Source organism: Brugia malayi (assembly GCF_000002995.4).
Source record: "Brugia malayi strain FR3 genome assembly, contig: Bm_v4_Chr2_contig_001, whole genome shotgun sequence".
NCBI lineage: Eukaryota > Metazoa > Nematoda > Chromadorea > Rhabditida > Onchocercidae > Brugia > Brugia malayi.
This window is the reverse complement of record NW_025062476.1, coordinates 1784465-1806284: the sequence shown is the minus strand read 5'-3', so window position 1 is coordinate 1806284 and position 21820 is coordinate 1784465. Positions and strand designations below refer to the sequence as shown.

At 26.6% G+C, this 21820-nt stretch overlaps 3 protein-coding genes across 3 annotated transcripts; 1 reads left to right on the top strand and 2 right to left on the bottom strand.

Annotated features, from left to right (window-relative positions):
• Nucleotides 1-1417: 1417 nt before the first annotated feature.
• Nucleotides 1418-9058, top strand: Bm4723 (Uncharacterized protein; the record flags this gene model as incomplete). Its single annotated transcript, XM_043078115.1, has 14 exons — nt 1418-1548; nt 1749-1925; nt 2306-2417; nt 2644-2862; nt 3387-3581; nt 4027-4138; nt 4336-4720; nt 5420-5606; nt 6353-6612; nt 7026-7143; nt 7584-7743; nt 7922-8126; nt 8244-8432; nt 8923-9058. 14 exons carry the CDS (start codon nt 1418-1420, stop codon nt 9056-9058), a joined length of 2586 nt encoding a protein of 861 aa, XP_042934049.1.
• A 1610-nt stretch (nt 9059-10668) lies between these two features.
• Bma-flcn-1 (uncharacterized protein) lies at nt 10669-15443 on the bottom strand (the record flags this gene model as incomplete). The annotated part of the gene is made up of 11 exons (XM_001892189.2): nt 10669-10758; nt 11064-11215; nt 11589-11748; nt 12109-12301; nt 12526-12644; nt 12792-13056; nt 13308-13501; nt 13749-13881; nt 14179-14423; nt 14640-14758; nt 15299-15443. The coding sequence occupies 11 exons, from the start codon at nt 15441-15443 to the stop codon at nt 10669-10671; spliced, it is 1815 nt and encodes a 604-aa protein (XP_001892224.1).
• Nucleotides 15444-16941: 1498 nt separating this feature from the next.
• On the bottom strand, nt 16942-21352 carry Bma-eif-3.D (eukaryotic translation initiation factor 3 subunit 7, putative; the record flags this gene model as incomplete). The annotated part of the gene is made up of 12 exons (XM_001892188.2): nt 16942-17043; nt 17400-17592; nt 17901-18043; nt 18204-18348; nt 18799-18881; nt 18991-19124; nt 19373-19535; nt 19671-19809; nt 19953-20168; nt 20247-20329; nt 20696-20859; nt 21166-21352. The coding sequence occupies 12 exons, from the start codon at nt 21350-21352 to the stop codon at nt 16942-16944; spliced, it is 1752 nt and encodes a 583-aa protein (XP_001892223.1).
• Nucleotides 21353-21820: the final 468 nt, after the last annotated feature.

The following is a 21820-nucleotide window of genomic DNA, read 5'->3' as shown; positions in this document are numbered from 1 at the left end:
CTTTTATCAAAACTAATTTTAATAAATTTAAAAGCATTTATTTTTCTTCTCAAAAATTAAACATTTTTCCAACAATTTGTGAAAAAATTTTTTTAATATCTAAATTAAAAAAAAAAAAAAAAAAAAGAAATTTTTCCATTGTTCATAGCTTTTCATTGGATATACTTCTAATAATATGGACATTAAATATTTCTATCAAAGTTATAGCTGAATATTTTGAGTGAGTAGGAATTATAATTTAAATCATTTAGTATAATTTGAATTTGAAATTTTGTTATTTTTCCTTTTTTGCAAGTTGATTTTTGAAATTGTTTTAGCTATAATTATTTTACATATAATAGTTTCTAAGCTTTTAAAATATTTAAAAAAAAATACAAAAAAATAATTTTGTCCAATCTTACAAACATTATAAAATGAATCTCAGTGAATAAAGTTGCTTAATTGTACTCAGCAAATTAAGTTAAACAATAAAAGTAATTGTGCAATTTTGTTAATTTTGTTGACATCAATTAATTTTGATAAAATAATTTATTTAATTAATAATGTTCTTTTTTTTTTTTTTTTTTTTTTTTGGAAAATCAAACTTCTAACTAATAATTAATAAAATTAATCCAATATTATAGATAAACATTACTTATTACCCTTATTATGTGCCGATGGAAATCGTTCTGTTGAAATGTTACCAATTGGAATTGCGCGAAAATGTACATTGCAAAATCCAATTTGTTCCATTGGGTAAAACTTTTTTTTTAAAAATTATTGTTAATCATTTTTTCTCTCATTATATAATAAAATTTAATTATTTTTTTAATTTATATTTATATTTTTCTATATGCTTTTTTTCTAATTCAATAAAACATAAATTTAAGTAAATCAATTCAAATAAGCATAAAATTACTTTGTAAACAATATTTTGTTTTCTTTTTTCTCAAATTGATTTATTTAAATTTACACCTTACACTTTATTTCAAATAAAATTTTTTTTCGCTCTTTTATTTTATTGCAACTTTTAGAAATAGTTTCTTTTTTATTGATTCTAATAAAAGAAAGGAAGAAGAAAGATATATAATTAACAATTAAAAAATATATATAAATGGATTATTGTTATTCGTATTCTAGTATCATTCTTCTTCAGCACTATATCTAAATTTGAAATTTATTTTTTGTTACAATTTGGAAAATTTATTAATTAATATTTCATTTCATTGAAATATTAAGCGTAAAAGAGTAAAACCGAATGAAATTAATAAATATAATAAGAAGAAAAATGAAAAAAAAAAAAAAGAAAAAAATAAAGTTAGTTTAATTTTTAATAATTTAAAATTTAGTCATTTTATTTTGTTTTTAACTTATTTAAATTTATTTATTTTATTTTTTTAATAGCTATTCATGTGAAGCAAGTATTCGTCCAGGTGTTATGCTTTGCTGTTCATTAATAAGAAATAGATTACCGTACAATTGTCCATCTTCTAAACAAATACCAGCAATATCTGGCAATAATAATATGTATTGCACTAAACCTGGTCAAACTTATGTTTGCCCAGCTGGGTAAATTTTTCCCATCATAAATAAGTAATTTTATATTATACAAATGTATACTTTTAGTATTACGTACTTCAAAATTACAAAATATATTCTATAATTATTAATCAAATTTATAATTTTTATTTGTAATTACCTATTTTATAATTTTATTTGCAATTATTTGCATAAGTTAAATAATTAAAATAAAATTGCCATATTTGCAGTGCCACATGTAGAACAGCTGCTAATTCGTTAAATGTTCACATATGTTGCTATGAAAATCAGAAAGTTACACAAACAATAACTAGCAAACCGGATTATCAACTAGCACAATCCGGTATAAGCAACAGTTTTTTACGATGCAATCAAAACGGAAATCGATCAGATGATTGTTCTAAAGGGTGCATTAGTGCATCAACATTTTTTCATTCTATTTTAATTTAATCATTTATAAAAAATAAAAAAAAAGAATATTCCACTATTTTCGAAATTGAAATAAATAAAAGCACATTTAACTACCATTATTTTAGATCATATTAAACTAATAAAATAATTTCAACATGAAATTAAATTCAATTAATCGAAAAATAATTAAATTTAATTAATAATTCTGAAACTTCAATATTGCATCATAGCAACAAGATAACAAAAGCAAGAAACGGAAAAAATACTAAAATATGTAGGAATTCCGGAAATTATACATGATAAGAAGTTAATGTAAACTGATAATTGCAAAATACTTTTATCACCGGAATAAAATATATCAAAATTGAAACTTTAGTTACATTTGTTTGCAAGCTACCGATAATCGAAATCAATATTTATGCTGTTCCATTCAAACTATTCTACAAGCAATACAATCAATTTTTCCAGAACAGCAAAAACTTTTAATGGTTAGTAATAAATTATTAATTTCTAATAAAAATAATAAATTATTGCTTTATTTAATTAATTTTTCCAAAATTAATTTTAGATATTTTTTTAAAAAACATTTTGTTCATCAATATGTTATAATTTATAAAATTGATTTGAAGGAAAAGTTCGAACATAAAAATTCAAGTGTTAGTTTTTTTTTTTAAATGCAACTTTGTAATTACGTATAATGACGTATTTTTCTAGCGTGATAGTACTACACCTTATTATTGTTTTCTAACGCAATCAACGTCAACGTTATGCCTAACAAATCACACTTGCAATAAAGTAGTTATCAATGAATTTGATATTTACGTATGCTGCCGTAATTTCTTATCATTATCATTATCATCATCATTATCATCATCTATAATCACTCAATGTCCATCTAATTTTATGCCAGCTTTAAATGAAAATGATGAAAAAGTATCGAATTTAATTATATTACTCAAAATTGAAAATTATTTTTACTTTATTAAATTAAAGATCAAATATGTGACATTATCATTATCAAAATATCCCATAGTCAGAAAAAGTTTGATATCAATTATTGTCCATAATATAGTGCAAATGATTTAATCAAATACAAATATAAACAAAGAAATAAAATGATTGTTTGATAAATAAGAAACAGTTTAATGAGAATAATCTAATTCAAAAAAAAAAAAGAAAACTCAAGCAATTCTCAAATTATTCTTCAAATTATTTATTTTGGTTCAGTGTTTACTTTTTTTTCTTTTTTTTTTGGATTAATATTTAGTCATTGATAGATAACAATAACATTTCATAGTTTAATTAAGGAAAAATAAAATTAATAAATAATTCATGTAAGATAAACATATGAAAATTTGATGTTATAATTTTTAAAAATGATTTTAAGCTCTAAAACTTATCAAAAAAAAAAAAAAAAAGGAACTATTCATTTAATTGCAAATTTTGCGATAATTTAGATTTATTGCTCACCAAATAATCCATTAACATGTCCCACTAATGCTGTTTGCGTGAAATCCGTAAACAGTACTGACGTATACTTATGTTGCTACAATTTATCATCAAACAGAATATGTCCGGATGATCAGGTTGCTTTCGAATTTGCAAACGGACAGGTGGAAGTTTGTGTCGGAGCAGGTGCTTCATGTAGTCAGGTTTGTGCAAAAAAAAAAAAAAAAAAAAAAAGAAGAAAAAAAACCTTTCTGAGAGAAATTTTTTAAAAATTTTATTAATTCATTATTCTAGAAATATTTCTTTTTTTTTTTTGGCCTTTTAAATTTTATAAATTTTAATAAAAAAAAAGAAAAAAAGAAAAAACAAAAGATGTTTCGAAAGAGTAACTTAAGTGCTTTTAATTAGATAAAAATGATAAGGATTGAATGAAATACAAGTGCTTTATCAGTTGTAAACAATCTGAAGATGAACTGAGAATTTAAGAATATAAATTTAAATTGTCAATATTTGATTTATCTATTAATTAGATTATCAGTGATTCAGTTTCTAAAGATCTATTTAGTTGACGTACTGTAGAATAAATGAATCTAAAAAAAAAAAAAAAAAGATTTGAAAATAGGTTTTATTTAATTTTATTTAATTCAGAATGGTTATACATGTCAAGTGTCACGTGAATTATCTACCTGGATATGTTGTGGACATCCCACTAAGATGGCTCTTTGTGAAGATGGAAGAGAAACGTTCTATCAAATTGAAGGTATAAAATTATTTATTGCAAAAGAAAAAGGATGAAATGAAATTAAAAAAATTTTAAATGTTCAAACTATTTCATTCATTTGTTAATTCACAAATATATATGTTAATTTTGTAAAATTTAATTGTTTATTACATAATTCTTAATTGACTTTTTAATTTTTCACCAATTTTTTTTTTTTTTTTTTGTCAAATTTTCAGGTCAAACTTATGCATGCAATCCTTTTTTATATCCAACTAATTGTCCTGTAAATTATGAATGTGCAAAATCGAATCATCCAAATATATCAGTGTGTTGTTTAAAATCAACAACAACAAGTAAAATTACAAACTTTAAAAGTACTCTATCAATTTCGACAAAAAAAAAGAAAATGAAAACAGCCACGAGAACTATAACTGTAACAACAACAACAACAACAACAACAACAACAACAACAACAACAACTGCTACAACAATAACAACAAAAGTAATAACAGCATCAATTTCAACAAAAACAATAAAACCAGAATGTCCAACTTTTTGGCATCCATATGAAGATTATCAAACAGGTGATAAGCAATTTTGCAATGGTATCACTGATACAAGGTAATTTTTTTTTTATAAAAAAAATTGTCCTTTTCTTTTAATTTTGAATTTTAGGAACAAATATCAAAAAGAACATTGGAAAATGTTTAGCTTAGTAAATAAGTAAAAAAAAAGAGAAATAAATTGAAAAAATTGAAAAAAAAAAGATTTTTAAATTGAAAAAAGACAATATAATGGAAGTGTATTTAAACAAAATAATATAGGATAAATTAAGCTAGGAAAATAATATAAATTGAAAACAAATTTAAAAATTTTCATACTACAAAGAAGAAAATGAATATAATTATATACTTGTAAATACATTATTGTAAATAAATCAAAAAACAAATTACTGCAAGTAAATCAAAAATATTACTGTAAATAAATTAAAAATATTACTATAAATAGATTAAAAATATTACTGTAAATAGATTAAAAAGTATTATTGTAATAAATCACTTGAAAGTAAATCAAAAAAATACACTGTAAATAAATCAAGATATATTATTGTAAATAAATCAAGATATATTACTGTAAATAAATCAAGAAATATTACTGTAAATGAATCAAGAAATACTACTGTAGATAAATCAAGAAATATTACTGTAAATAAATCAAGAAATATTACTGTAAGTGAATTAATAAATACTACTGTAAATAAATCAAAAAATACTACTGTAAATAAATCAAAAAAAAAAAAAAAATTGATTAAAATTTTAGTTGTCCTTTTGGTTATTCGTGTACACATTCCACATATCACGGTATCTATATTTGTTGTCGTTTTGGAAGTGGTATACGATGTGCAAGCGGTACCAATATATTACTTGTAAATAATCGACCACGTTTATGTAGTATTAAAAATAAACATATTTGCCCGTTGGGTTATTCATGTCAAGTTACCACGCTGGTTTGTTTTAAAATTTGAATGTTTAAAAAATAAATTAGGGTATATCAATAAACTTTGTAAGTGGTACTAATATATTACTTGTAAATAAGTACTAATGTATTTGTAAGTAATCGATCAAAGTTTATGCACTAATACAAATAATCATATTTGCCCGTTGGGTTATTCATGTTAAATTACCACCCTGATTTTTAAAAAAAGTTTATTTTAAAATTTGAATGTTTAGGAAATTTTTTGAATGTTTGAAAATGAAAAATTTTGGATGTTTAGGAAAAAAAAAAAGTTTTTTAAAAATTTGAATGTTTATATTTAGGAAAATAAACAAAGTATATAAATAAACTTTGAATGTATTTATTACAATTTTTTTTTTTTTTTTTGTAATCAGCAGTAGTACTTTTTTTTTCCTAAATGTACATATTAATCGTATAAAATTTAAATTTATCTAATGATATTTTATTAAAGCTTTTATTAATAATCATAAGCTATGCTATGTTGTATTAATGTAATCATTTCATTAAGCTTAAATTTTATATGATAAATAATTACTAATATTTTCATTTCATTTTTTAAAAAAAAATTATTTATGTTAAAAGGAAAAAAATGTTAAAGAATAAACATAAAAAAAAAAAAAAAAAACAATAATGAAATTAGCAAATTCTCTGCAAATAAATTTAATTTTTAAATTATATTTTTGAATTGCATATAGTCATTTTTTTTTTTTTTTTGTAATGAATTATTTTATGATTTAGGCAAATTTTTACATTTGTTGTGGTAATAATATTCACACTGAAAATAAACAAACGATTATTCCATTATCATCTGTCAGTGATATAAGATGTCAACATGATTTATCAGTTCCTGCTCTTATCTCTTATCATTACATTCATTTTTGTTCAACATTGGGACATTCTAATGAATGTCCTAAAGGCTATATTTGTTCCAAATCAAATAGACCTAATTTAAATGTTTGTTGTCAATTGATGGTAACAAATGTAAATAATCATTTCAGGTAAGAAATTACAAATATTGTGATGCTGCTTTTATTATTCCCTTTTTATTTAATTATTTAAAAGTTTTAACATTTTCGTATTAATCTGCAAATACTTTTGCAATTTTTCTTTGTTTTCGTTTTTTTTTTAAACAAAATTTCAGGTTAATTAGAAAGATAGAATTTAAGAGTATGTTGGATATGTTTAAGTTGGATTCATCAATAGTAAATTTATCATTTATTTAAGATATTTAAAAACCTTATCATTTAAAAAAAAAATATATATAAAAAGACATAAATTACATTTGTTAACGATGTCATTGCAAAAATGATTATCAATTATCATTTGCTTAATAATTGTATTTGCCAAGGAGAAATTTTAGTGTGACATTATTGATTTTTATTTGATCATCATTTTAAAAGATCATTTTTAGATCATTGGCAATAAAAGTTAATTCAGTAGAAGCAGTTTGTGGTACAAATGGATTTGCATATTACAAAGATGGAAAACCGCTGGAATGCTCAGAGGATATAGAAGATAATTGTCCTGAAGTAATATCAAAGTTTTTTTTTTTTTTTTTTTGAAAAAGTGTCATAATATTTGAAATATTTCAAACTTTAGTTTAGACTCATTCATTTTAACGCTTTGAAGTTTTAGAAGTAAAATATTATTCAAATGATTTAGTTTACTTAAATTTTAAAATTCAAATACTTTAATTAAATTTACAATTAATAAGTATTCTAGATGCAATAATACATAAGTAAGCAACGAATACAAAAAGAAAAAGCTTTGCATTTTTTAATTTATAAAAAATTTTATTATTTTAATTTTTGAAAAATTAGTAGCGTATAAGAGAAAAAAAGATGAAAATAGAACCAAGCTATTCTGCAATCTCAAAAATTTTTAAATTTACATTTAAAATGTAAAATGTTCATTTAAAAAATTCGATGAATCCATTGTAGTAAATTAAAAAATAATGCATAATTTTCAGCATTTTGTCTGTCAACCATCATTTACGAATACAAAAATGTATTGTTGCTTTGCTGAATCACATTGCTCGTCCGGTATTACGCCAAATTCCGTCAAATATTGTAAACATTTAACAGATTGTCAATTAAATGAGGAATGTGAAGAAGTTGACAATATGAATGGTAGTATATAAATAATTATTATTTTCAAATATTTTACAACTATTTCTCTTTTAAAACTGAGCAAAGTTCAATTAAATGAAATTAATAAAATGTTTCTATTAATATTATATTTCATATTTTCCTCATTAATTTAACATTTTAATTTGAAAATATAAAATATAAACAATACTTATTATAGGAATACATATTTGCTGTCCAAAAGCTATTCAAGAAGTGACACGTTGCTTAGATCGTGAAACATTCCTGAATGATGCTATTCCGGTTTCATGTTCATCAACAGCAATTTGTCCTGATAATTATGAATGTTCCAATTTTACTACAACAAATGATTTTACATGTTGTAAGGAAAAGAAAAAATTAATGCAAATTTGTCCTGATAACCGGTATATTTCTCTTTCAATTATTTTAATTTTAACTTTTATACATTTCCCATCTAAAATAGAATATATTCAAATATTAAACCTATATACTAATTATCAATTTTTTTGTTTACATTACAGAATTCCATATCGAAAATTTACTGATGATGGATTTTTCTATTGTGGCAATAACAATTTCATATGTCCAAAAGGTTACTTATGTAAGCAGTCATCATTACTTAATGGCAGATTTATTTGTTGTTCACCAATAGGTTTTTGTCCAAAAGGAAAAAAAGCGCAATTAGATTCGGCTACCAATCAGGCTAAACGGTATGTTTTGAGTAGAAATTAATCTTAAAATATACATTCATTATTTTTAAATTATTAAAGTTTCTCTTTATAAAGCTTAGCTAACAATGATGATTAAATCTAACATATACTTAAATTAGAAATTATACCATTTTTATGAAAATTTTTTGTGACTCATCATATATTTCAAAGTTTTTTTAAATTTTTAAGTGCTTTTTTTACTGGAAAATATTAACTTGCAGTAGCACTTATATTTATTGTTAGATTATCTTAAGTGATAGTGAAAAAGGAACGATTATAAATTTATTAATTAAGAAAAGAAGAAAAAAAAAAAACTCAAAAAGTCGAAAAGAAACAATTTCAAATATATCGTAAAAAGTAAAAATTATGAATTTTCAAACTTCTTTTTTTTCAATCAGATAAAATCGAGAAATGCTATATGAATTAAATTAAAATATGAAGAGTTAATGATATTTATTAATGCAAAATTATTTAATACTTAAATTTATAGCTGTTTCACGAATATCGATAACAATACAATGTACAATGATGATTGTCTCGAAGGTTTTACCTGTCAACAATCAACCATGAAGCATTTACGAGTATGTTGCAGCAATAACAAAACTAATAAATATACTCGAGATTGAAAATAAATTTAAAAATTTTTTAAACTACAAACAATTTTACATTTCTGTTTAAAATTCCAACTGATCTCACTTATATCATACAGATTACTATTATATTTACTCTTTGTTAATCTATAAATTTGATAGAATATTTTAATATTTTTGTGCAATTTTTTTCTGCTTATTTTGTCAATAAATAGAATAAATCACTTAAAATATTTAAATTTAGACAAAAATATGTATCATCTTTTTTCAAATTCCTGGAAAAAAAAAAAAACAGGTAGAAACAAATTCCATCAATTCTGCTCAATCAACATTCATAGGACAAATGTCATTCTCGAAAATTTATTATGCAAACTAATCCAATTCAAAAGGATATGATTTAGTTTGAATTTTTTAAAATTTCATCTCAAATACTAATTAATATTGGTTTATCAAAAATAAAACTTAAATAGTCCTATTTAATATTAATTTAGTTATTCACGATTTTCTTTGCACAACTTCATTCTTGTTACAGTAAGGAAGTACAACGAGTAGAAATTGATAGAAGATAATAGGAATTTGTTATGAAATGAAAAATTAAGTAAATATATATGCAATTTCATAAGATAATAAATTCATATATTTAAAGTTATTCTGTTAGAAACTTATATACATTAAATTTATTAATTTTTAAACTTTCAACTCTGCTAATTTGTTCCATATATATCAAAGTGAAGCGTTTTTTCTTTTTTTTTTTTTTGAAACTCTAAACTACCAAACAATATGCTAGAGAAATAAATGGAAGTATAAATATTTTAAAACAAAAAAAAAAAAAAAAAAAAAAAAAGGAAGCCAAAAAGTAGTGGCAAAAATACAGAGATTAAAACCATATCTATTTTGTAAGAACCCGTAATAATACACACACACACAAAAAAAAAAAAAGAAAAAAATTGAGAGCAAAGAAGGAAAAAAAAAAATTTACTTTGGTATCACAACGCTATCAAGCTCCAATATAAGAAATTGATAAGCGAAGGACAGCTTATACAGAAAAGCAATTAATATTGTTCAACAAATGATTTATAAAAATTGTATGGAATCGCTAAAATGCATATACCTGAACTGTCAAAATAATTTATCCAGACCGGTAACTATTATTAATCTGACTGTTATTAGAAGATATTAGATAGTAACATCTCTAAACTATCTGCAATATAAATTTCAAACAAATCAATGCAATTTGAACTTTTAATAGAAACTTTAATCGTTTTAAAATTTAAACTTTCATTATCTAAACATAGCTATAACACTTACAATAACATAAGAAAAAGCAATAGTTAGCAAATGTTACACTATAAATATTCTAAAACTTCTCATTATTGCCTTATTAGTACTCGATAATAGTAACAGTGGGAAGAATACATTTTGACAGCCTGAAATCAAAATGAAAGACGTGTTTGAAAATTAAATGAATTTCACTGTACAGCATCTTATGATCACATAAAATATCATGATATTTCAGTTTTTCGCGAAATTAACAACAATAAAAAAAAAAAAAAGAAAAAAACAATGGTAAAAAACGTAGGGTAAATTAAGCAGCTGGTAAACACCGGTAAATACAAAATTTAATGTTCGGTGACTATTTGTCCAATTTAAGCGACTCCTTTTTTGATAACATCCATGATTTGCTGTTTATATGTATCCGATAAACCAGCCTGGAAAAATAACAAGACTGTTCCATCCTGAAAAAAAAGAAAAACATTAAATAAGCGCTATTTTGATGAGACTTGACGAAAGAATTTAAGAAATTACTTAACTATTTTAGAGTTATATTTAAAATGCAATTTTATGAAAATATATTTGAAATACTATAATTCTGAGTGTGTGTAAATTCAATTATTTTTCTTATTTTCTATCATACAAACTATTCTCAGAAAATTGCAATAATCAAGAGAACCACGTAGACAAGACTGTTAGAAATCTATTTCTGCAAAACATTGGTCTCTAAAATCCAATAATTTCTTTTAAAATCTCAAACTAAACAAACCTGCTCAGCACACCGCATAATTTGAAGAACTTTTTTCAGATCAATTTTTTCTTTCTGTCGTCCCAGTTGATAAACCAATTTTGCTTTATTTAGCCATTGTTCTCTTGTATTTCCGATGACAGATGCCAGAACACGACATGTGAGATCATCATCTAAAATCGAAAAATTGCACTGAAACAAAAAAAAAAAAATTCAAACAAGCAATGCTCTGAAAACGATTAATTTCACCTTTCGATAATTTTAAAAGATTAATTTTAGGTATATAGACAGTGTTTTATTCAAAACTAAATGGTAATGAATATTGATGGTAATCCAGATTCTTAATGATTAATGTTAATTCCAAAATTATTTAAAAAAAAAAAAAAAAAAAAAAAAAACTATAATCTTGTTAAATTCCTTAAATAAAATCATCTAATTACATTAATGAAAAGTCACATCTTAACAAATGCGACAATTAATAATACAAATTTAGCAACTAATAATAGTAATTAATAATATATCTGAAGAAGTTGCTTCTATGCCTACCTAATATGAGCTGTTTATAGCGATTAACAATAGCAGGTGTACCATATCTTGGTGCCGTACATTCCGGATATGCAATCAGTGTAAATGCATAATCTTCGAAATCAAGCGACTTTCTGGGAGATAAAATTTCAATCAACTGTTTCGCCAAACTTTCATCGACCTCCAATATTTAGTTAGTAAATCATTAAAACAATCTACAAAAAAGAATTCTTTCCAAAAATTTTTAAAATTTATCTCATTAAATTCAAATTTATTTTGCCAAATTTAAGAATGAGAAATTGTTGAGACAATTAGGATAGGATAATATGTTAATTAATGATAGAAAGATCAAGTTTTTTTTTTTTCAAAATACAGAAAAAATTACAACAAATATATTAAAACATAATGAAAGAAACGGTTAACAAGCTGCGTTATTAACTTTTTTTTCAACAAATGTACGAATACATTCAACAAATATTTATGCTATAGCCAGAACATATGCAATATTAAATGAGATAAATGATCGCAGTAATCCTCTTACATTATCATCCTTAGATGAAGTGCTTAATGGAGGTGAAATACAGCTTCCTGAAGAAAGCGAACAGGCTTCACGTTCCTCTATTGTCGGTTGCCTTGAATGAATTCTGTCAAATGATATATCCAACGATAAAACCACAATATCAACTGCATCAGGTGATAATACGGTCTCATGAGGACATCCAAATAAATTCGACCTATAAGTAAGTTTGACTTTAAAAATCTTGAAAATTTAGTTTTTAAAAGTTTTGTGTGAACAATTTTTTTTTCAGTAGTAACTCAAATTTTTCTTTAAAAAACTTACAATAATAACTTTTATTGCATTGCATGTAGCAAAGAAATAGTTTCATAGTTAAATAAATAGTAATAGATAATAAATAATACATAGTATATAAGAAAATGTTAGCAATTCAATACTTACACAAAGACATGCCTATATTCCTCTGCATATAGCATACGAACACAACCCAATGGTAATAGACTGGAAAGTGCAAGCAGAAAACGTTTAGCTATAACTTCATTATGACATTTCAAGACAATCTGGAAAAAAAATTTCATATAAAGAAATAAAATTTCTCTAAATATATTAATTTAGAAATATTTAATCCATATTGCATTTGCCAACTAGAAATTATGAACCAACTCAGCAATTTTTCATGTTTTCCAGAAAATAAAATACAAAATAACCTGACCACCAGTAACCAATTGTGTTAAAACAATTTCCAGGATACTTTGACCATTAACTTTTGGCAAACTTTCAAGCATATGTGCAATTTTTCGCAATGTTTGAAAACAATCCAAACGTCTTGAACAACTTATATCAGTAGCATTTGTTCCATTATCAACTTTTAATTCACGTTCTTTCATTACAAGCATATCCTGTGTTGGCACTCCTTCCAATAAATATTCTTTGCAGAGGCGTGTTTGTGTACGCAATATACAAACCATAAACCTAGAAATTAAATAATAAAAATTATCAAACAGAATTTATGGTATTTAAATAAGTAATGGAATACTTTTACATATATGACAAAGGTAAAGCCAAAAAAAAAGTTGTTCATCAGTAACAACTACCAATAGATAGTTAAATGGAATAGATAAAATGGAATATAGGGCAAATAAATGATTTGATAAAAAGACACAGTTTGTCTGGTCCGGCTATTTCAAGTCTTTGAATCCTACTACCAAAAAAAAAAGTCTTACATGTGCAACTGTGTGAAAATATCTGTTCGACCGGTAATTACAGTTAAACTTCGTGATGTATCCAATTCGAGGCTAGTAACATGAGCACGCAAAAAATGTGCTGGTAGTAGTGAGGAACGTGATGCTGCAGCCTGCTTTAGCATTTCATTGGTTGGATCATTTTGTTCACGGTCAAAAACCATATTCGATTCCATCTAAACATTTTCAAAATTGAGATAAATTGAAAGAAAAAATAAATAAATAAGGGATATTCGTACAAAAACCATTACAATTCACTGATTCTATAATGAATTTTCTGAAAACATAACATCTGCACACCAGATTTTAGTGTGCATGGAATTTCGTAAATAAATCTGCCCAACCATCCTTCATTTTCGGACAAAGTAAATAAATTAAAAATAAGTTTATAACTCATAAATATATTATTTAACATAGCATAACCTGCAAAAATCGAATAGCAGATGACATTGTTGAAACAAAGAAGTGATAATTGCTGGTGATAAATAATTTATCTATAGATACAAGGATAAGTGAAAGAAGACGTAAAAAGCCGCGTGCTTTGTAATCACGTAATCTGGAATTAAAAATGCAGAATCACAGCAAACAAATTTCATTTACATGAGAAAAATTTCACGAGAACAGATTTCATTTAAAATTTGACTAAACAAGAAACTTGAACTGTTACAACTTATTTATAACATTACGTTCTTTAGTATTTTATGTGTTATCCATGACAAGTGATAACGAAGAATTTTTCAATAAAAGCAAATGTGCAGAAAGAAATTAAAAGATAAAATCTGGACTAATAAAAGAGAAGAATGACAAATTCCGAAATTAAAATTCAGGAAAATATTATCAGTTTGTGCAGAACCTGAACGTATAAGATAATGTATAGCCATGTTCATCATCCCCGAATAAAATTACACCATCTTTCGCCTCCGTATTTGTTTTTTCCCATGGACTTTCCCATTTTTTTGCGCCCAGCGGTATCGATGCTGCACGTGATTTCATCGGACTCATAGGCGCTTCATCTTTCGGAGTGGCCGTCACTTCACAACTTAGTGAATGAAGACACGAATATTTCACCAACTGATATACTCGGTCATTTAATGCAACCTAAAATGTGTATTTAAAAAGCATCTACAACTAATACAATAGTTAGACACTCCAATCAAAACCTTTAATTAGACACAAAGCATTACATTTGAATTTTTAAATCCTTTATTAACTAATTAACAATGTGTTATTCTTTAGAATTGATTAAACATTAGCCAATAAAACATGAAAAGTATGGACGTACAATTACTATGACGTTTCTGAGAAATCTATTACCTGTGTAGTAATATAGCTTATTCCAGCCTCAACATCATCTGTAATTAGACCAGTACCATCAACGAACGATGTACATGCAACACAACGTAATTCTTCAGTTAAATGAGTACGAAAACTTTCTGAAAAAAAAAGTGAGATTAAACTAAATAAAATTAGAAGTCACATCACTTCGCTGCTCATAACAAATGGTAAATGTAAAATAGAGTATAATCACTTAAACCAAAAAAGAAAAATAAACCACATCAATAACACAGAGTAACAAAAAAATTAAGCATTTATCTATATTTTGAGATTGCAAAAATTTTTCCGCTACTTAGATTGACATGTAATAAGGTAAAGGCAGCATAATCCCATTTTTCATCTCTTGCAAATTAAAAATATGCAAATCCTTAATATATATTTCATCTTTGCTACGTTATTTATTCGTGCAAGTTATGCCGTTATCTTTGTGTTTATGCCTTTCAAAAAAAGTTGCTCATTCCTTTTTATAAACAAGAAAAGAAAAATTGTATTTTGCAATTTGAACATCAAAAAGAATCTGTAATGAACTAGAAGAACATATATAAAGAACGTTAAAAAATTTTAAAAGACTTAGAGTTCAATGTTTTTAAGTTTATTTCCACACGAAATATTTGCAAATTGGAAAATGACAAGCTAACCAGCCGAGATAAACGTTGGAGATCCTTTACTAGTAGTTGGTAAACAATAATCCTGCCGCAGATTCTCGGGAATCGATTGTGTTGTCATCAATACTCGAGGACCATGAGTTTCACAGAAGTAACACAATGCTAATACTGCTTGCATATCAGTACTTCCGTTTAACGTACTTTTAAAAAGGAACCAAATCTGAAACTAAAAATCAAATTATTCCACCATTTAACAATCATCAACTAATTTTAAACAACCTGAAATTAAGTAACAAGAATGCAAAATAATAATAATAATGATAATAACAATGTAACATATATAAAGTAACGTCAAAGATTTTTCAGCAATAGTATGAATAAAAGCAATTGTTTAAATAAAAGATGCACTAATAATTATGTTTGAAAAAAGAAAAAAAAAAATCGAATTCGTTGAATAATAAAATAATATTTCAGTTTAGAGAGAATTTCACGATTCGCTATTAGATTATCAAGACAAAGTATTGCAATCATTTAGCATAACCAATACTTCTAGCCAAAAAATAAAAAAACAAAAAACAACTCATATCAGTACAGACCAGATACCATATCTCGCTACGCCACAACTTTTCTTTCTTTCCAGGGGAGAGGGAAGAAGGGAAGAAAGAAGGAGAAGAGATGGAGGAATGAAGCAAAAGGATGTTATTTTTAAAACTATTCCTGAAAAGATTTTACTACCATTCCAAATATTTGACTGAAAGATTGCAAAGTGCAAAATGATGACTAAGCTAATTTACACTCTGAATACAACAGGTCAAAAATAGTTTTGAAATTTCGCATAAGGAATTACAGTTTTGAAGAGATTTTATAAAAAGTTTATTGAACATGTGCTAAAAAGGCAACAAAATCTTTCATAAACGGTATATTATTCATAAATATCCTCCTTTCACATATGCAAATTGACTCACATTTATACCAGAAATGTAATTTCTTTAGCGAAATTACAAGAATATCAACTTTTTAGGCACTTTTTTCTTCTTTATGGTCCGACTTTTTCATCGTTATGCTATCATTTTCACTTGTTTATTCAATATTTCGTATCTGATGACCGATCATAATATAATAATGAAAATATTTTCAGTCTTCTCATTTTGGATTGTTTCCGCTTGAATCATTGCATGTTGGAAGTACTACCGTACGATAGTTTTCCCATTTCATTAAAGTGATTCACCGTCATTTTTAACAAATTAGAGCAATACAGCAACAACATAACAGTAACAAATACTCATAGGAAAACGAAAGGATAAAAAAAATCATAGGAAAACGAAAGGATAAAAAAAAATTTCCCCTATTCATCCTAAAATCCATAAAGAGATTCGAGAAATCCTAGTGAATCTAAAAAATCTTCAGTCAGGATAAAGAAGAAGAAAATCTTAACATTTAAAATTGCAATGCAGTATTAACTTATAATCCATAAAACAGAACAAACTTCAGATTTTAAAAATCTATATTTTTCTTAAACAGAAATTTCACAACTGCGATAATGAATCATGTCAAAATGTGAACAAAGACATGAAAAACACATAAAATATCAAGAAAACTTGAATCATAAAAATCTAAGCTAATCGATATTTCACAATTTCTCCAGGTTTTTAACAATTCCCAGATTCTGTCTGAATCTAAACATCATCATCTGAATTGTCATCACCCGAACTACTGCTTTCTTCTTCAGTACTGGATTCGAACGTTCCTTCAGGCAATGAATAAAGTCGTACTGCTTGCTGAAAAAGATTATTCAAATTACTCTATTGGTACAGCTGAAATGGAGAGTACTGAAAAGTCGACCTTATAATTCACAGACATGACTCTTATAAAACCAAGATGAGTATTTGATCACAAACATCAGAAAAAAAAAAAAGATACAAACCTTACCTTTATTACCTTTATCCTTAACCAAATATAAAAAGTGGTGAAAGTAGACTAATTATTGACTGAGATAAATGAAATCGTAGGGATTACATTTTTTTTGTAGTCGCAAGAATTTATATTTGTTACTTAACGCTGGAATACTGCCTAAAAACTACCACTATTCTCTTCCCAGTTCAATCCACGACAGCTAAAAAGACAAAACTCGAACCTTGTTTGGATCTTTTAGCAAAAGATATTTTCCCGGTGGCTGTTTCATGCAGTGATCAATGATACAGCGCAAAATGCCCCAAGCGTTATCCAAATTCAATGTAATATTTGTCGCAAATTCAGTTGGTTTATATTGTTGAGTACCCAGAATGACATGACTAGCACTGTTGCGTATGCTTAGACGTGAAACGTATCTAAAAAGAAATTCCGAAATTAAATTTAAATTTCCAATAGCAACAGAAATGTAAAAAAACCGAAAAAAAGAAAAAAAAAGACAGTCGGAAATGTAAACCTGTCCGATTATCGAAGAATTAGTAAAAAAACTTTCATTGACCCAAAATGTAAGAACTTTTACTACAGCGAAAATTTTAGCACCAACACTTTACAACTTACACTTACACGTCAAACTAGTCGTTCCTACACCTCTTAAAAGCTTATAGCCGAAATTTCAATATACTGTTCCCAGTTTCTGAAATTCCATTCCAAAAAAGTAGAAACGAACCCAAATTTAATTTGGTCTGAACCAGCCAAAAGTGCTTGTAATGTCCATTTGGCTAATTTGCAACTATTATTTTGCAGTTCTGTAGCAAGTACTGCACCTTTTTGCGTGTCCAACTTACTTCTCCAGTCAACACCACTGGCCATCTGGAATTTAATTTTTAACCAACGTATTTCTTTCGACAATTACATTATCAACACTGCATACTCATCACTTCTTTCTATTTCATATTTCATTATGATTATTCAAGTTCTATTGTTTCAATTTTGATTATTATCGTGCATGTAACTCAAATTAAATTTAAACCCTTGAATCCCATTCATTGAATGCTTTTATAGTCAACATTTGTGTTTCGCCGTTTGGTCCTGTAGTAACGCCATCATGTTCCGTACGACAAATTAGACGAACTTCCGTACCATCTGCTTGACGTCCCAAATACCACGAACGATATCTTTAATTCATTACAAATATTTTTATAGGTGATATCAATAAATATCAAATTTTCGTTAATGACAGTGTTTCGACACATTTATATTTCTTAAGCTCCAATCCATAACTCATCTACTATATTCAGCTAACTCTATGAAATTAATAAAACAATAAAATCTTAATAAAACAAGATTAGTACAAGCACAAATTGATTAGATTTGCTTTAATTAAAAACACCCTGGGAAGCAGCGGATTCTTTCAGAACTTTCAAGTAAGTGTATAAGGAGTAAATGATTTAACCAATAAGTATAAAATGAATGCATCATTTCAAGTTTTAAAAACAATAGTATCTTGAATTTCTGTCAAAATATTTATAAATATAGAATTTCGACAATAAAGTCAATGTTTTAGTGATGAAATGTCGACAATGAAATATCAGCAGATTAATATCCAGAAATTGCACAAAACTAACTTGTATGCAACGCATGAATCAGCATCCGTATCACCTTCATCGAATGGAAGACGTGGATTATCATATTTGAACGGTTCCTCGTTCTAAAGTTCGATTGAAAATCAGTACAGTAAAATTTCAATATTAGTACCCATATTACTTATAGAAATGTTACTTGTAAAAATGAATGTCTTCAATGTATCATAAACTTACTCTTTTGAGTACCATACGACGAAAATTTTGATTTATGTAGAGAGCTTCCGTAGCAAGATTACGTGGATGATTAATACTTGTGGTATCGTCACTATTTGGAGCATCTGGTGAGGTTTCGCTCACGGTTAAAGCATCTAAAAGTAAAAGCACTAAAATCTGGTAGATAAAATAGGTAGTTTTCTGGTAGTCATTTGCTTAACCGAGCAAATACTCATGCTTATCCACTAGGAATAGATTAGATTTAGTCAAAAAATTGCTCCATATTGCTTTCACAGGATATTTTAGAAGAGTAAGCATAAACAATTATCTTCCGAATATCATCTAATGGTTTAGAGAGCATTTATTAGGTGAAATTATCAAGGAGCAAGGTAAGCACACATACCAACTGGATTCGAAAAACCACCCGTATCGCGCTTATCAAAGAACAACTTATCACCAACACGATACGCGATAACATCCCAACTATACACTGATCGCGTAGCCGCCATCAGTGTTGCCAATATCATATCTGTTGCGAAAACATTCCCAGCATTTTCATGAGCTAACTGAAACGAAACCTGTTTTTGATTAAAAAAAAAAAAAAAAAAAAAAAAAACAAAACAAAACAATATGGTCTTGATTTGATTTTGATTTCCAATGAAAAACATAAGCATTTGAGGAAGGAAACTTAAGTAATTAACCTTCTGAATTATAGGGTCTTCAGTTGTTGTTAAATTATAAAATGTACCACCACAACGCTGTAACGGTTTCTCCGTTCGCACCGTAACACGATCAAATGCTTTATCGTAATAATAAAGCTGACCATAACGATGGCCATTTCTGAAAAAAAGTGTGCAACTGCAAAATCATCAAAATTTGATCTCTTTTGGCAAACTCATTTCAAGCAGATTTTTTTCGCAATCACATGAGTTTCTTTACATTATCATTTGGGTTGTTAGAACGATAAATTTACCAAAACATACATATCTTGGCCTGAATCAATATTTGGTAGATTAAGTTTTGCAAGACGTGGGAAATCCATTTCTTCCAAAACTTGCCATTCAGGGCGTACAGCAATACTTGCAGCTAATTGCTTTTGATTACGTTGGTCCCACCGACTATAACCTTGTCCACCACGACCACGACCACGTGTGCCACCTCCACGTCGTTGCCATTGCTTGAATGCTTTCTGCTGCTCTCTTAAAAAATCATAATGTCAGTATAAAGAATTTTTGTAATAAAAAAAGAAAAAGATAAACCGTTCCATTCCAACTTACTTTGCAATGCTACGCTTAATCTTTTGATTTTGCCCATAATTTGCTTGATTTCTTCGTTCATTTTCTTTTTGAACCAATCTTCGCTGTAAACAACGCAAGAATTTATGCAAAAAATTGAGAGAGCTAATGAGTATAACATTCTTATTCATTTTGAAAGTAAACATTCCTTATTTATTATTAGATAAATCAATCAGGTACTCATGCATAAAAATCAGATAGTTATGGTGGTATCATCAACTATAGTCTTAAAAAGTCAATGCAGAAGTTCGACTGAACGCTAAAATCAGTTGACTGAATGACTCGTTACAATAAAATTTTACATTAAATAATTTATAAGAGAAAATGACCTTGCAAAACTTCTCTCTTTAATTGATTATTTCAAAAAGATTTCGGCAATTTTAAGCCAACTGCGTATTTACTCAAATAGAAAGAAAGGAAACCAATCTTACATAGAACTGTTGCTGTTGTCGCATACGACCACTCTTCTGCATGTTCGATCGTTGGGGTTTACTTGTATCAACAAGCTGAAATGTCGCATCTTCCTCGTCGTGAACATAATCATACTGCGAACCAACAGCACCAGATGTATATGGATTACCGTATCGACCATCTCCTAAAATTAATACAGATTAAGACATTAAACTTTTCGATGCTGAAATTCGATCTATCAGATATTTTTGTGCTGGTGTAACTATAACTTTAGCTCAGAATTTCATGCATTTCAATTGGTAAAAATCAAACTGAATATAATTAATCAACTGTGGAGCTGCATTAAAATGTGAGATTCCGGATGATCTGTTGCCAATTATCCAAAATTTCTTCAATTTATTTGCTATCTGGATACCTACAAATCTTGCCACTCAACAAAACGAATAATACGTCCTGTCGAGTAGAATCAAAGTAATCTATAAAAACTCACGTCTGAATCGATCATTATATTGCGTTACACCGATCCAATCCGCTACTTTGCCAATTTTATCGGCTTTATTGAATTGTTGGTAGGGTAAATTCTGAAATTTATCCAACGTTCCAACAGGTCCCCAACCACTACGATTATCGAACACTTCGGGTAAATCGAACAAGGGTTGATCCAGCTGTACACCCATATTTGGCGATTTTGTATATCACTTTTTAGTATTACTGAAATGATTAATAACTGAATGCCGAAAGAAAAAAAAAAAAAACTGAATAAAACAACGCAATGTTACGTAATATAAACGAATACAAAGAAAATAATATATATATTAGCTCATGAATTTCAGTAGCTAAGGGATACTTATTATATAATAATCAAGTGATACTCATACGTAGTTAATATGGACCTAAATATGCTAAAATATATATCAATAAGCTGAAATAAGTGAGAATTGAAATGAAATAAATGAAGAATATCTAATATGAACTAAGTAATATACCTAAACCAATGTAAATAAGATCTTAATAATATAAGAATAATAAATTTAATTCAGACATTGGTACTGAGCAAAATAATGAGCAAAAGCAGAAAATTAAAAGATTTACACAGATCAAACACCAAGAAAGGTAAATAAGGTAGAATTGATATGAAAGTGTAT